Source organism: Anopheles arabiensis, chromosome 3, assembly GCF_016920715.1.
Source record: "Anopheles arabiensis isolate DONGOLA chromosome 3, AaraD3, whole genome shotgun sequence".
Classification (NCBI taxonomy): domain Eukaryota; kingdom Metazoa; phylum Arthropoda; class Insecta; order Diptera; family Culicidae; genus Anopheles; species Anopheles arabiensis.
The window spans coordinates 5,419,824-5,436,316 of NC_053518.1; the positions used below are offsets into that span (position 1 = coordinate 5,419,824).

Consider the following 16,493-nt stretch of genomic DNA (forward strand, 5'->3'; position numbering starts at 1 on the left):
GAAAAATATTACCTCGCGCGGTGCAAAACAAGAGCGATCGCCTCGAGGGCACACAACATGGTCCAATGTGGAGCTGGCCCGCAAGAACCACAATTACGTAGCGTTCATCGCTGAGTTATTAAGCCGTTTTGGGGCACTATATCGGGGAAGCGGAACCATTCGGCACAACGGTTGATAAGCTGGTCCTTGGATGGGTGAAGGGAGGGTGGTGCAGTTAACGAACCGGGCGGATGGGTCTTATCCAATTCACAAATTGGTCCTCCCGCGGGTGACACATGACCGGGCACGAAGAATGCGGTTTTTTGGCAGGTTTTTCTTTCTGCTCGTATTTTCTGCTTTTTTGTATGATGTTTTTGCTTTTCATCTTCCCTTTCCGCACATATGCAAGGGAGGACGCTTGGCTGCTGTCACAACACACTCACAAATCTTTGCTGTTGTCTTGCTGGGGTTTTTTTCTGTCCATGTCGTGCCGTGTTTCGAGTTTTTGATTTCCTCCCCAGCGGCACCGGCCGAGCTGTTGGAGGGAACCGGTTTGTCCCTCACAGGGGGAGAGAGCCGGGAGTTCGGGAGCGGGTTGGCATGAAGAATTCACGCTCCGTCCCGGTTTTTGGTGTCTCCGCAACAGGTGATCATGGGTTTGCTTTCGATTTTGTCTGTCTTTTTTGTGTGTTTGTGTGCGGAGGAGCTTGGAGCTCGTTGCATTCCAGCTCGTGTAACTTCCTTTTCACTGATTTCAATGCGTTAACGATGGAGCATTTAAAAAAAATGGGGAGAAAAAAACAAGCCCGAAAAGAGGGAACTGTTTCCTTATGGGTAGTTATGGTTTCATTTTTCGCTTGCCTTCCCCACCTTGAAGGCATGTGGGTTAAGTGATAGTGATAAGTTATCACCACCCAGCCCATGGAGCAACCGAAAAAAGGAGTCTATGCTTATGCAACAACTGGTAAATTGCACACTCGTTCGCAAAGCTCTGGGCCAGTTTGGCAAATGGAGACAATGTTGCTATCAGCAGGTTTTTATTTGCACCCCATTTGCACGAGACGCCATAAATCAGAAACGCACTTTAAACGGTTCACGCCAGACGGCTCCTTGCAACGGTGTTGGAATGCTGCATCCCCGAATGAATCATCATGCGCCTCCATTGTGGCAATGAAATGCCACAAGGTTGTGCGCTGATAGCCTGAAGGAGGAAAACAAACACGGTTTCGTTGTTGATAGTAAGCATCAAATGCGATCGTCGACCTTTAATTAACTGCTAGTATCAACAAACAACAACGCATTCCCAACCATTCCGCCGAAGGTGCCAATGGGTAACGTGCTGCCAGTGCCGTGACCGTAAACGGGTTCCTAGCCGGCCAGTAAAACGCTTAATTTGTTGCTAGATTCCTAAACAAACAACGTTAATTAAATTACAGTAGAGAAAATGACGGGGCCGACTAGAAAGAGGAGGCCATAATGGTTGCAAATTAGTTGTCCGGAGCTCTGGACGAGAAGAAACATATTTGCTAGAGGTTAAGCTCCCTGTTCGAATGTTGTTGTGTTACCACGAGGACCCTGAATTGGTCGTTTTCGGTGTGATTTGGCAACGATTTTTTTTTTAAATGGCGATCGCAAATTTCACAGCCCACTTTATGATCCCTTTCCTTTCCCCGGGCGGGGTGGTGCTCTAGATTTAGTTTTTATTCCTTTTTTATTGCTCATAAACTGTTCTCCGCCTGAAAAAGGAGGCGTTTACAAACGGAGAGAGATTGATCGATAAGCTGTCTAGTGCGACTTTTCGGGCTGCGGCGATCGTTTACTTTGGCGCCACCGTCGTGGGTGGTTAATTGAATGTTTTCAAATCGCGATCGCGGGAATCGCGCTGCTTAGAAAGAAAACCGAGGTGGTGCGTTTTAAAATGGAAAGCTTTGCGTGCCGCTTGCTTTACGACTCCTAATTGAATGTGATTTACTGGCGAGAGGTGAAAGAGTCGTGTAGCCGTTAACAGACAGGTAAAACCTTTTCGTCCAATGCTACATAACATTCCTGTGTAATTTGAGAATCCCCCCCCCGCCACTGAAAGTACGGAATTTAAAGCAAGATTTATCACGCAACTTCCAGTTGTCTGGCAACTGCTCATTAAAACCCGTGCAAGCGCGCAAGCGACGAACCTTGAAACCCACCTTTTTCTAATGGGTTGTTGTTTCGGATGCACTTTATTAACCACACACACACACACACAAAAGCCTGCTACTCGAGCACGGTATGCGCAAGGTCAGGTGCTGAAGGTGTCAGCGTGTCGGTGGTCAAATTTATGGTTGCCCTTTTTTTCTCGTCTTCTTCACCAGCCCACCTCGAAACGCCAGCTGGTTGGGTCGTGCGATGTACTCGTCTCTAATTTGCTTCCTCTAATGGTACGGCAGGCGGACGGTTGTCGCAGCCAGCCGCTGCCAGTGACGTTCGCCCACCGAAGAGTGAAGCGCTTGTGGCGAGATGTTTTGATGAATGTTGTTTTTTTAATGTTCTCTTTGCCAACCCCCCTCTCTCTCTTTCTTCCAACCGCCACTACTGAGGAAAGTCATGTTTATGTAGCGCGGGGTTTTTTTTAATGTTTTCGTTTCGTTTTTTTATATTGTCCTTCGTGTTGTGTTTCATGGCATCAAAACAACAACACTCAACGCTATCGTTGAAGATGAGACGCCTAACACGCGTGTGACGCTCCAGCAGTAGCAACCCGTCGTACGCGTCGAGTTCGAAGATCACTTCAACCGAAATGTGGCGACGAGCCTGCATGCGCTCTTTTTTCTCGGCTTCCCCCCCGCCTCGCCCGTGGCACACGAAACGGTCAAGAACCAATCTGTCCAATAAATCTTTCGCGTGGCGGCGGTGCTGGCTCAGAATGTCCCCCAGCATCCTGCCGCACAGCTGTTCGCCGCATTCATGTTTAATGTTGCTCGAATGGAACAACTCCTACTCGACTCGGGGGCGATTCTTCTGTCACGCCCGTCAATCAGCGGTAAAAACGGCAAGCTCCCTTGTGGTTGCCGGTCCGTAAATCAAAGCAGCAGCAGCGGATCGTCTCCTAGCCCTTGCGCACAAAAAGGGCTGCCGATGCTGTCAACTGATTGTGAGTGTGTGTGTGTTCCGTTCTGGCGGTTGACATTTGTTTACGGTCTGCACGCAACTGTGTCAATGGCAAATGGTTTTACGCGAAACCCCCAGCACCATCTCCTCCACACTACCCAGCATCGACACCGTGTGGCTTAATTTGAGCACATCATAACCATATTGGCAAATGTTGTACACGATTCGCGGTCGCGGTCGCCGTCGGTGGAGGATACACGGATGCGGATTGTCATAAATTCCCCCCGAGCAGCCGAGGGTTTTATGTTTCACCCTGCCAGAACGAACGGAAGACAGCACCCGGATCTGGCCGCGGCTCTCCGATGTCCCTTTAAGATCAAGAATTCACGCAGATGTTGATGATTTGTTGTGTGCTGTAGTTTTTTTCCTCTCCTCAGCTGGCTTTGGGCATTTTTTTACGACAAACCGTTCTACCATTGCGTTGGTCGCTTCTTCTAGCCCTTCCACACTTTCTAAGCGATCAAATAAATGGCCAGCGATTAGCATACGATTTGCATACATCAGCTCAGTGGCTCAGTGGTGGTTTCGATAACACGGATCTTGCGCCTTCCAGACCGAAACCAGGATGTAGAAGCGCGCAAGCTTAACAACAGTGTTTTTTGGAATTTGGCAATAATCTCAAAAGCTCTTTAGCAGCGCTTCGTCGTAGAAAATCTAGGAATTCCCCTTGAGTTTCTCTGCTTAAAACACACACAAAAAAAGACTCCCAATAGATCAGATACCGATCGATCAACTCGACCCAAGCGTGCCTTTAAACGGGGGAAGTATTTGACAGTTTCCCTGGGCCCGCCAATCACAGCACCAATCAAATATTGATCTTTGCCGCGTTCCACGTGCTCTCCCTTTGTTTGACGAATTGGCCCGTTTGTACAGCGATTTGTCTCGCCAAACATTGACAGTGGCTACCGGTTGGCCTGCGGCACGCACCTCATGTGCCGGAGGCTGTGTGCTTACATGCCCGGCAGCTGCTTTGTGTGATCGGCCGCACTTGAAATGGGTCAATATTTTTCTATTACACAAAATCGATGACCCATCGAAAGCGGGTCGGATGACTTCGGACCCCCTCTTCCCACGGCTCCTTTTGGTCGAGCGGGGATGGGATGACACCGTTCGATACTGGTATGGCGGCTCACCCCAAACCTCTCCAGCTCCAGTGGACGATCATTTATTTGCTGATCGTGATCGCGAGCCCGCGGTTTTGCTTGCCTTTTCCATTCCTTCCCATTCCCGCCACTGTTGCTGGTATTTTGCACCACTGAAACTATGCTGACTCAATCGACTCAATCGGGATTATGTAAAAAAAATGTGGGCAAAACTGCGCAGCCAAGAGAGGGAGAAAGAGTGGAGAAAAAAGTAAGCCATACACACACGCACCGAATTCCCGCTCATGCAAAACCGTGACCGAAAGGGAAAAGCAAAAGAATCCAGCCGAAACGATCGGGTCGACTTCGCGATTATGCGCATGCTCCTGACTCTGACCTACCTACCCAAGCCACCCAAGTCACCCGCGACGGGGGCTACATCCGGGATCGGGCCGGTTTGTTTTTCGGTTGAGCTTCGCTTTTGTTTCGTTCCGTTTTTTTCCATCGCCTGGTGAACTGGCCAATCAGGATCAGGAAACCTCCTGGAAAGGACGGGTCAACCGAAACGGTGCAAAACGGTTCGCTGAACGGGTGAGGGGGTTTGTTGGGCAAAGAGAGAAGGATTACGAAATGTTTCGCGCTGATAAGAGTGTGCATGTGGCGGTTGCGGACGAAAGTGGAGCTGACATCTTGGATACACTTGTCCTATCCTGGCCATACTGTGTTTCCACACCACGGTAACCCTTTATGACAGTCTGACATCTGACAGGCCCCTTTGCTGGCCCCGCAAAAAAGGTGGAAGATGGAATTAAAAATTGTCGGTCGTTACAGCCGATGCCGATTGCGGGCTACTGCAACTCCGCAAGCACGTCTCCGCGTTGTCTTAATTCAGCTTGGAGGCAAAGGCCACCGCAACATGACCACCATCGGCAGCAGCAGAGCGCGCTCCGGGCAAATGTGTAAGGCTAGTAGCAATTAATTATGCACGTTTCGGCTTAGCTGCTCCGCTTGGGGTTTATGGGCACGAGTGGCGAAGATCGCGCCGTCGCCATTAGCTGGCCATCTCCAATTTTGGACACGTACGCGTTAGGAGACTTCCAGCGACTTCCAATGGATTGAGTGGATGATGATCAACAGCTGTGCTGTGGATGCTGCTAAAGAACGAACGCTTCGGCTAAAAGCCATCGTTAATCCATCCATAAACTGATTGCCAAGCCCCATTCATCTTCGGTGCGAAACTGAAGAAGAAGGGCAGCGAAAAAAACAATCTGCGCCACGTTTAGACAACGAATTCTAGGCTGCGCGTCCTCCACCGCTTTACCGAAGGCCACTGGGGGATGATTAATTATCGACAAAAGTGTTTGCGAAATTGATTGATCGGGTACTGTGGTGACCGGACCGTCGTGCCAGATGGTCCCCGCTCGGGGAGCTATACTTATGAATCAATTTGCTCACGGCCGTTGACAGTTCCTAGCGGGGATGCCCCCCCACCCATGCACCACATGTGTATGTGGTGTTCTTGAACGTTTTGACCAAACATTGCCACCCACCGACCTTCTTGATGGACACCCCAACTCACCACACACAATTCTTGTTGTGCTCTTTTCTTCTTCCCTCCAACAGACTGGCGAATGTTACGCACCGGAAGTATGCTGCAAGCAGCAGTCGCTGCTGTCCCAGTCGACCGTCCTGACCAACGAGGGTTACGTCGTTAAGGTACCGGAAAATCAGTACCTCCCACCGGAGGGTCAAAACACCGTCACAAACATTCAAACTGCACCCCCACCACCACCACCCACCACACCTCGCCCACCGCCCACCACGACACGCTATGTACCGCCACCCACCACCACACGCTACGTCCCACCGCCGACCACCACGCGCTACGTACCGCCACCGACCACCACCCGGTACGTGCCGCCCCCGACGACGACGCGCTACTTCCCCCCACCGACCACCACGCGTGCACCGTTCCGCGGCGAGGAGTACATTCCACCCAGGGAGGAGGTGCCGGCCCCGTCCAATGACGACCCTAACAAGATCAGACCTCCACAGGACGAGATCCCGAACCCGGCCAACGACACGCCGGTCGTGATCCGGCCGACGACCCAGCGCCCGTTCCAGCCGCCGCGCCCGCAGGGCCCGGAGGCGCCGCCGCCACTGCCGCCGGTAGGCTGCTCCGCTGCGATGAACTGTACCGAGGAGGAGTACTGCTCGTCGACCGGCGTCATCTCCAAGACGCCCGTCGTGCTGACGGAGGAGCAGAAGCTGTTCCGCGTGCCGGTCACGCCGTGCCGCAACCTGGAGCGCGGCTTTACCGGCGTTTGCTGCCGCGATCCGGACTACGTGGACCCGTGGCCGGTCGGTCAGCTCGGTCAGTACAATCCGGAGATTCTGGGCTTCGACGACGGTTCGTACAAACCGACCAATGGCAACGGCAACGGTAACGCGGTTGGTAATGGCAATGGAAACGGCAATGGACGTCGTCCGGGCGAGCCGATTCAGGCGTCCCCGTCGCAGGTAACGTCCACACAATCGTTTGCACCGAACCAGTTCGTCAGCCAGACGGCCTCAGTCACACAGTCGAAGTCGCAGTACGATCGGGGCGTAACGGCGTCCGCTTCCTTCCAGTCGACCGTCGGCCAGCGGGTGAACGCGGCACCGGCCGGGCTACAGTTTACCAACAGTGGCAACACGCGCTTCCGCCCGTTCCAGAACCAGCGTTCGGAGAGCACGTTCGCTAAGCCACAGCAGTGTGCGCCGAGAAACTATGTAAGTATGAGCTCCGTGTGTGTGTGCGATCTATGAATTATGATCATCAGAAGGTGTAATCCATCGATTGCGACTAAACTTCAATGTCACTCCGAAATGGGGCCCTTTTTTGGAGAGGGATCTTGTAGACAAACCGTTTGACATAGCAGGTGACGGTGCAGGTCAATGGATTTATGAGCGTCATAAAAGAATCTGTGAGCTTTCGGTGATCCTCCGCCGACCCGATCATAATAATATGCTAATGCATCGCAGCGAAATGGAAGGCCTCTGGACTACCTGGTCGTATATCAACTGCGTCTTGGTTTAGGTTTTCACCCAGAGAGCCATCGGAGAGGTCGTAAAATTGATTCTAAATGCCAATCCAATATGATCGCCTGTTTGATAGGTCTTGAACCGGGGGAGTAGGTCAGCTAATAGCCATGTTGATGTCTTATTTGTGTGCTTTAAATTGTGATTATTCTGTGTTATTGATGATCTTTGGCTTTGGATGTTACAGAACACACAGCCACGCGGGGCAGGACCTCTTGGAACCGGATTCGGCGAGTTCCCGTGGCAGGCGATGGTGCTGCTGGAGACGAACAAGTCGCTGCTGTGTGGAGGAGCCATCATTTCGGATAACACCGTCGTAACGGCGGCCAACTGTGTCTATGGGTAAGATCACTCACCAAACTTCCTGCAGATGTTCCAAACACTAACCCGCTTGCCTCTTTCCACTGCAGACTGAACCCACGAACGATCCAGATCAAGGGAGGCGAATGGCGCCTGGGAGTCGACGCGGAACCAAAGACATTCCAGATCGTGCGCGTCAAGGACATCGTGTACCATCCGGCGTACAATCCAACCACGCTGAACTACGACGTCGCCATGCTGGTGCTGGAGGACCGCCTGAAGTTCGACACGCACATCGGATCGATCTGTCTGGATGAGAACGACGTGGTGCCGAGCGCTTCGTACGAGAACTGCGTTACCACGGGCTGGGGCAAGGAAGTGCTTAAGAGTAAGTGTTGATGAAGGTGGCAATCATGCGAGAGGCTAATACTAACGTGCTCGCTCTCTCTCCCACAGTTCACATCCAAAACGCTCTGATGCAACAGATGTCGATCTCGCTGCTGTCGGAAGCGGAAAGCCAAAGCCAGCTGCAGCGCAACGGTTTCGCACCGGAGTCGCACATCTGTGGCCGACCGTCCGGCGACGCCTGTGAGGTCGATGTGGGCAGTGCGCTGGCCTGTGCCGATACGAGCGGTACCTACTACCTGAAGGGCGTGTACTCGGCCGACAACGGTTGCAACCGGCCGGATCAGATCGTTTCGTTCTCGAACATCGATGTGCAGTGGATCAAGCAGGCGCTGAAGAACCCGAACCAGTTCATCACGCCGGTGCCGAACTATCAGACCGCGGCCAACAGTCCACAGGTGTCGCGGGTACAGCTGCAGTCCACCCAGGGCCCGGCCTATAACAATAAGTACCTGCCACCGTATTAAGGCGAACCGGACAGAGTCGAAGACACGGCAGAACAAAGCACCTACACCAACTAATCAACATCCAGTGATAGTACACGAATATAAACACACACACATGAACTGGAAGTTCCGTGGAAGGTCCCTGAAAGTAGAGCAAGAGGATAACGGTGGATCTTTCTCGGCATCGAGCAATCCGTTCAGCATTACATACCATTTCACACGTAACGTACCACCAATCAGCATCATTATTACACGCCCATTTACACATTACACTAGACCAACCAGTACACAACCACACACACATACACACACCTTTCCCGGGTGGTGCTACACTTAGGCGTTAAGTGAATCTTGTCCCCCTTCATTTTACACCATCGAGATGAAAACACACGGACCCCCCGATAGAGGAAGAAGGGATCCAAATGGATGTTCAAACCAATTTTCCCACAACACAAAACACTTTAATCTTCACCATCTTCACCCAACACGTCCCCAACTCGTCCCCAACTCGTCCCCAACTCGTGCTCCACGTTCAAAGCCCGGGTCGCGGGTGAGTTGCTGTGTGCGCCAGAGCATCACACGATGTGTCTTTCGGTGGCCAACACTTCTCACCATTAGCCTGTAGTGAACTGCTGGATTTTCTTAAACAACATAGTAGCGCTCGTATCCACAGATCAAGTTAATCGTCATCACCATAGCAACACATGACACACGCAAACACGTGGCTACACGCGGTATTGAAGCACATAACTAAAGTGAGGACTCTGGAGCACCTGGGATCATAACTCCGGTGCGCTCCGGCAACGTCTCGCAAACACGCACACTAAACTGGCAGAATGGCGCACCAGCCACACCGTGACCGGGCGTTGGAGCGCGAAGCACCACGTGGGCGTTACTATCTTTTTACATCTGTAATATTATTTAATTACCTGTACATAATAAATATTGTAAGCTTTCATCGTTTTTAGGAAATAATTCAACTGTCTTTCATTTCAAAATTCGTATCATGATGACTCTTCTGTTCCTTTATTCACTTCCTCGCTTTCTCGTAGTTGGCAATGTACCACTGCACGGTATCCTTGATAGCAACGTCAAAGTCGGTAAACTTAAAGTTGGGCAGGTGCTTCCTTAGCTTCGCATTGGAGGCCGTCTTTTTGTACTGACCGTCCGCTTTGGTGGTGTCGAACTCGAGTTTTCCTTTAAAATCGAACGCTTTGGCAAGTGATTCAGCCAGCTGAGCGATCGATACTTCGGCCGATTCGTCAACGGAAAGGATGATCGGTTCGACGCTGTTGTATTCGCGCAGCACCCAGATGAAAAGTTTGGCTAAATCCAGCGAGTAGATAAACTGCCGGAGAGGCTTGCCCGTTCCGTACACGGAGAAGGATTTGCTTTCTTGCGGTTCCTACAAATGAGGAAAGAATCAGAAGAAGTGTTTCGATTTGAGGCGACATCATCGCATACTCACGTCGGGGTTTTTAACGAACATTAGTTCATGCAGTCGATGGATCATGCCGGGAATCACGTGGCTTACACCCGGCACAAAGTTATCGTGCGGTCCAAATACGTTGCAAGGCACTACTGAAGTGAACATGTCGCCGTACTGCTGGTTGTAGGCGCGGTTCAGCACGTCGATCATACGCTTGGCGTGGCTGTAGCCGAAATTTGAATCGTGCGGCGGTCCATTGTGTATCTAAAAGCAGATTAAAATTGGACATTTCTTCCTTGTATGTGTTGGCAACCTTACTAACCATAGTTTCATCGATGGGATAAGAGGTTTTATCGGGAAAGATGCAGGTCGACAGGCACGATACGACCTTCTTCACCTTGAGCTCGTGGCTGAGCAGCAGTATGTTATCATTGATCAGCATGTTTTTGCGAAAGAAATCTAAATTATTGCTCATGTTGTGGAACAATCCGCCGACCATCGCTGCCAGGTGCACTACATGCGTTGGTTGATGTTTCTGGAACATTTCCCTCGTTGCTGCCAAGTCGCTACAGAAGGAGAAGATTGTTGTGAGAGAGAAACTTGCACTTGCGCCAGCATAACTTACGTTAGATCCGCATCTCTCGAGCCGACAAAAATCCATCGCTCATCTGCCGGATTTTCCTCCTTTATCACCGTTTCGATGGCCTTTCCTATCAGCCCGGTTCCACCCGTTACTAGCACCACTTTACTCATTTCTTCGGACCGGTAAGGGAGTATTACAAAGGCGAATGATGTAAACTAACGTTGGCTCAGTTTAAAACCGGCACACAAACATAACAAATAGCGTAAAACACTAAAAAAAGAGTTGGTAACAATATTCTAATGGATTTTGCTTTCTGTTTTGCAACAATTTGACACGTCAACCGTGCCCAAAATGTAAACATTGGCCCAACTAACAAAATGCTTGTTGACAATCGGCGTTTTATAGCAGACACCTCAGCATGCTATAAAATGGTGAAACCAACTGAGTTAGACCGTGTTGAAAAAGGACTAAAGGTGAATTTATGATATCTAATAAATTTTGCCAATGAAAAAAAGCCTATATTTAGCTCACTTTGCGATATCTTTAGGTTGAATGTCTTACACATCGGTGTGTTGGGATACTTTTCTTATGAATTTTAATATCCTATGATTCTACCATAAAAAATATTTTAGATCATATTATAAAAATATTTCTCTCATTCGAGACAACAACCATGCATAGTTCGAGTATTGTCCGTAACAACATGATGACGAGAATGCGCTAGTGTCCAGTCTGGATTATGTGTAACTTTTCCATCTATTTAACTAACAATCTAATTATTTGACGAAGTGATTAAGGCTGCGCTCTGGCACCACTCGAACACGACAACCGACTCGAACAAAAACCATATAATCAAATGGAGGTGCACTGTCAGACACAAACAAACAAACAAGACAAACATGTCAAATCCCATACATTTTTCATGTTCGATGTCGTGTTCGATTGGTGCTAGAGCGCCGGGTAATTTAGGAAAAATCTACGTATACTCTTCGTTACTATTATATTACAACAACGTTGAGTGGTTCAGCCCTACTAATTGATGTTTAATTGATTCCCCCGGAGCAGAAAATATTTGAAACCAACCTCAATGATCTTGTACTATGGTTTTGACGGCTGTACTAATCGGCCTCGAGTTGTAGTCCGTTTCTGCAAATAACGACTTTCATATTGTCCGCAAAAACGACTAGCCTTCATCTACATACAGACCTGCACTACTTAAACCGATCGACGTCTACCCCTGGGTGGCGACAGTCAAACAAACCTACCATTTGATCCTTTGACGGCGCACAGCGATCAACCGATCGTCATATCCCATTAATGTGCATCATTTTTAGAGCCACACACAACCTTCCCGGGGCTAATCCCTTCGTCCTCCCTGACTTCAACCCCCGTATAGGGTGCGAGATTAAGGTACGCGCACGCACCAGCACAGAGCTTGCATTGTTATTGCGCTCATATTTCAGGATAGTTCACGAAGTGTGAAACGAAATGGAAATGCAACAATACGCGAGAGAGCGATAGAGAGAGAGTAAACAATCCATTTCCGCGCCCTATCTCGCTCCGGTTGTGGTAAATTCTGCAGGCGTAGTCTGAAATGTCCTAATAAGCCGCTCAGGGACATGTAAATAACACCTCGGAGGTAGAGCGAAGAGTGGCCGATTTATACCACCCGGCCCGTAGCCCCGTGCTCTCGCCCCAATTGTTGAACGTCACGCAGCGAGCACGAGTTGGTTGGGTGATTTACTCGGCACGAGTACTGTGGGGAGTACTGGGCAATGGTAATAACGCTTTGGCAGATAAGAGCAAGGCGGCCTACACTCGCTGTGCCCGCGCGAAGAGGTGTCACCAGGGCCGGTAACGAAGTAGTTTCACGCCGAAGTAGCATACGCGCGGCGAGCTAATGTGAGGCCACCAGTACTGGTCCAGCGGTGGCGGCGGCAAATATGGCAATGCGAAATGGCGAGTTCCTTTCCATCTCATTACCAACGCACCACAGCCCATATGGAGTGGCGTTCCCGTTTCCTTGGGTTCGTCGCTTGTTGTTCTTTTCTTAATGGAAAGTGAATAAGTGACCGATTGCGATCGGGGTGCGTTGGAAGGGAGCAGGGTGGATTACGCGTGAGCGGGAAATCTCCAAGACAGACCTTGTGGACAATTGATCTATACCGTTTCGATTCCGGTCTGTAAGATGTAGCATATTAAAATGAACTATCGCCCCAACGCAGGGCGTTCGCTTGCGCCACCTAGACGATTAACAAATAATCAACATTAATAACAATGGTCTCCGGGATAAGATGCCCCACACGCATGCCCTCTCTTCCTCTAGATGGGTGTGGCGCTCCCGACCATCGAGGGAGACACCCGTTCGGCCGTTCCTTCCAGCGAATGGACCATCTGCAACAACGTGCTAAATAAAGGTGTAATTTATGCCTTCATTCTTCAGCTTCGTGGGGTCATCCTGCGGCCTGCTCGGTGTCCAAAAGAAAGGACGAAAGGGAACACACACTGGCAAGGACGTGTGATGTGTGAAGCGTAAAATTTATGACGGGATTGGCCGAGGGGATGCAAAATGCGTTTTGATTATGATTTGAATGGGTGCTAAATTTCAATTTCTGTTTTTACGGCCCCATCGTTAGTTAGGGTTTAATTCAATTACTGTTTTCTCTCTTCTCTCTCTATCTCGTTTTTTTTGTACAAAATAGGAAGAGAAAGAACAAGCCTCCACAGCTCCGTTGCGGAGGTGATCGCGGGCGGCTTCCGTAAAGTACCGTCTCCTTCCCGATGTACTGAGGAGCAGAGTGCTGAGAGCGCTGCTGTATCGCCGAACGTCCCTCCAAAGTGTGGTGTTGAAGGGTACACAGAATGGATGGTGTGAGTTTGGTCTAGAAAAAAAGACCCTCCACGGTGCCGCCACGATGCTTAATCGGGTGAGTGATGAGGGAATTTGTATTTATTAAGTTAGTGCCGCGTTGCGCTAGACGCGTTTGCTAGGATTTGGCCCGGGGCCCACGGTCTGGGCACGATCTTTGCCACGCATGAATCATGGGTGTAATGTAACGACAGAGGTGAACAGAGTGTACGGTTGTGGAGGAGGCCGGTGTTGATGAAGAATATCTTACTTTATGTTGTATGGATGATGTGATTAGAAAGGATGTATATTCATCACGGGAAATGATCGCGCTTATAGCAGAAAGGAAACTGTTGATTGGAGGTTGATTTATGCTTAAATCTAAGGGAATGAAAGCAATTCGCATTGGAGTATAGATTTTAGTGTATACTTAACTGATGTTAGTTAAAGTTGCTTTAAAATGCCAAACATAAATAGTCAAATGTAGCAAAACGTTGCATAATTCAATCAATGTATGTCGTACCTTGTATATTTAATTCCATCTCAGCGTTATTACGCCTTCCAAACTATGACTCATTCCAGCCTTCCAATCCTTCATTACGATCTTCATTTCGATCATCGCAATTCAAACAATCGACCTCAAAATGCAAACCATCCCATCCCTAGCTCGATGACGATTGATGGCGCAACAGTCGGAATGAACTTAAAACACAACGACCCGATCCGGTAGGTACACTCCCTCAACAAAACCTAACGATTGATTCCATCCATCTCGCACCCTATTACCGCGGTCACGTAATCTGGCTACAAAACCCGGCCCGGAGCGAGGCGACGGATGGATGAAATAATTTAGGCTGGAATTGAAAGTAGCGAACGCCAGCCGCTCTTTAGCTCCAGTGTCCCTGCTGCTGATGTTGCCAACGACGGCCTCCTTTCCACAATGAATACCCTATTGCCATCCGTCATCGTGTCCTCTCCCGCAACAGGGGGAAACGGGGATGAGATTTTACTTTCCACACGATCGCGAATTGGGCTCAAATTTCGGAGCTTGCGGAGCGTGTGGGCTGCACCGGAGCCGGTATGTTTCGCAACCGCCCAAGTCCAACGCTACGGAATACGGTCGTCGTCTGCTTTGCCTTGAAAGCCTGTGAAGACGAACGGTGACGAAGGCTGACGGTGGGATTAGTATTTCACGGAGCGATCCTTTACTTACCTGCTGATCGCGTGACCCATCAACGGAACCTTCTGCGCCAGCAGAGAGGGATCTACCGAGATCTACCCACCCCAAAAAGGGAGAGTGTTCCGTTTCTGCTGATGGCTGATGCCCGATCGCGTGTCATAAATTTCGCGCATGGTCATCGGTCATCGGTTGGCAAAGGTCTCTCAGGCCGGTCGCCCTCTCCTTTGGAGCGTTTAATGCGTACTTTCGCTTTCGCCCTAACGTTTCCCCCTTTTTGTTGTAGGATGGCAGATAATAGAAGCTAGGCGCCTCGGACTATCTACTATCTTACTCGGGCAATCCTTTCCCGAAATGGACAAGCGTTGGTCTAGCTGCGGCAAGGGAGAAGTGATCGACTTTACTGCTGCTGTTGGTTGTGCGAAGTTGCCCGTTTGCCTCCTTTCCGTTCCGTCCGCTGTTCAAGAACTGTCATCATATTTCACCAGGGCAGTATGAATGGGGAGAGCAAGGGTGGAATAAAGCACTGTTAGGGAGACGACGTTGATGAGGACGATGACAGCGGCCGTCTCGTTGGCGATAACGATGTGTAAGTGAGATTGCGGATGTAGGATGAGGAAGTTACTGCAGATTGATCGAAAAGACGAGGGAAGTTCATTCAATGGTATAGAAGAGAGCATTTGTATGAGATCAAATGAACAAAAGACTAAGAAATAGATGTCAGCTTGAAAAGCTAGGTTCAATTACTTAGTCCTTACTGTACCGAGAGTCATCGTTTCCTTATCTTAAAGCAACTCTTGATGAAAGCCTATACATAAATAGACATTCATAACCTTTTTCATCGCTTCAGCTACGCTCAATGAGGCTTCAAAACATTCATTAATCAAACTCATAAAAAGCGTTCATCGCACCAACATTAGCAATGGCAAATGTGTCGTTTAGCCCTTTTGGACGCGCAGGCTGAGCTGGCAGGGAAAAGGTTGACCGTTTCACTTTCGCACGGTGCAGTGAAAGTTCCACCGGTGGCGACCCCACGGCAAGAAACGGATTAACAAGCCGCAGCCGTGTTTTGCAGTGAAATATGATTGGCAGGCCATCGGGGGGAACCCAGCGTCCCGGCGGCAAGCGTTTCAAGCGTTGTGCAAATAGCGGCTCAGCCTCAGCTCGACCCCGCGGGAGCATTCCGTACGAGAGAAGTGGCACCGCAACGGCACTCGGCTGGCTATGACATTTATGTTGCCCTCCCCTCCCGCAAGCACAGCCCGAGATTGGAGAAATCGATCGCGGACCTCCCCATTCTCCCCCTCCTGTTTGTACGGCGGCAAAGACATTAAAACCCATCCCGGGCGCAGTGGCGGACGGGGGGCAGCAAAAACAATCATCCCGGTTTATGATCCGTACCGAATAGACTTTCTGACCGTGTTCCGTTTTGTGACCCGGCAGGCAACACGGCCCGGGCAGCGCTACCTGCTACCGAAACCGACCGACCGACCGGGGCCGTCGTCGTAAATCAAATCTTTTAAATGTTATTATCGTAAATTAGACTTAAACGTGTCGTGCCACATTCGCCGGCCCTGGAGCAGCTTATCAGCGGGTTCTCTGTTTTTTTTGTACAGCGCCTGTGTGTGTGTTTGGTGAGATTTTTCCACCCCAGTCCACCAGCACTGGGGTTCTTCTGAGACGAATCGGGCTTGGGTAGAATATTTAATCGGATGGCCGCGGCGATGTGGCTCTGCCGTCCGAGACTCTGTCGGACTTCCTGCTGCGTGTGTGTGACTTTGCGGTGGCCCACCATGGCTGTGTACGCTGCGTGTGCTGCGGGAAACTGTTCTTGTTGCCAAATCCTTGCCACCTTTACGTCACCACATCAAACGGAGCAGAAGCGGGCTTCCGAAAAGCGCCAAACTCCACCGTATTTGTGTGTTTGCCGACAAAAGGCCGGGGAAGGAGGGTGGCGGGATGAGAGCGCACTTGGTTCATTTTGAGCAGGTTTTGAAATACGATGTCCGAAAGGCTTCG

At 50.1% G+C, this 16,493-nt stretch overlaps 2 protein-coding genes across 4 annotated transcripts in view; one reads left to right on the forward strand and one right to left on the reverse strand.

The window, feature by feature from the left end:
- The window catches only part of LOC120900287 (inactive serine protease scarface), a 32,461-nt gene extending 23,049 nt beyond the window's left edge, over positions 1–9,412 (forward strand). The window contains exons 5-9 of one of the 3 annotated variants that reach the window (XM_040307081.1): positions 5,829–6,725; positions 6,837–6,977; positions 7,474–7,628; positions 7,697–7,974; positions 8,043–9,412. In XM_040307081.1, coding sequence (XP_040163015.1) covers positions 5,829–6,725; positions 6,837–6,977; positions 7,474–7,628; positions 7,697–7,974; positions 8,043–8,458 — 1,887 coding nt within the window. In that variant the 3' untranslated portion in view covers positions 8,459–9,412. Of the gene's footprint in view, positions 1–5,828; positions 6,978–7,473; positions 7,629–7,696; positions 7,975–8,042 lie in introns of all 3 variants that reach the window. The other 2 variants (XM_040307082.1, XM_040307080.1) reach the window with 2 other exon arrangements.
- A 10-nt stretch (positions 9,413–9,422) lies between these two features.
- LOC120900288 (probable GDP-L-fucose synthase) lies at positions 9,423–10,786 on the reverse strand. Its single transcript, XM_040307083.1, has 4 exons — positions 10,492–10,786; positions 10,189–10,432; positions 9,906–10,130; positions 9,423–9,842 (listed from the first exon to the last, which is right to left on the reverse strand). The coding sequence occupies exons 1-4, from the start codon at positions 10,617–10,619 to the stop codon at positions 9,468–9,470; spliced, it is 972 nt and encodes a 323-aa protein (XP_040163017.1). The 5' UTR covers positions 10,620–10,786; the 3' UTR covers positions 9,423–9,467.
- Between the last annotated feature and the right edge of the window lie 5,707 nt (positions 10,787–16,493).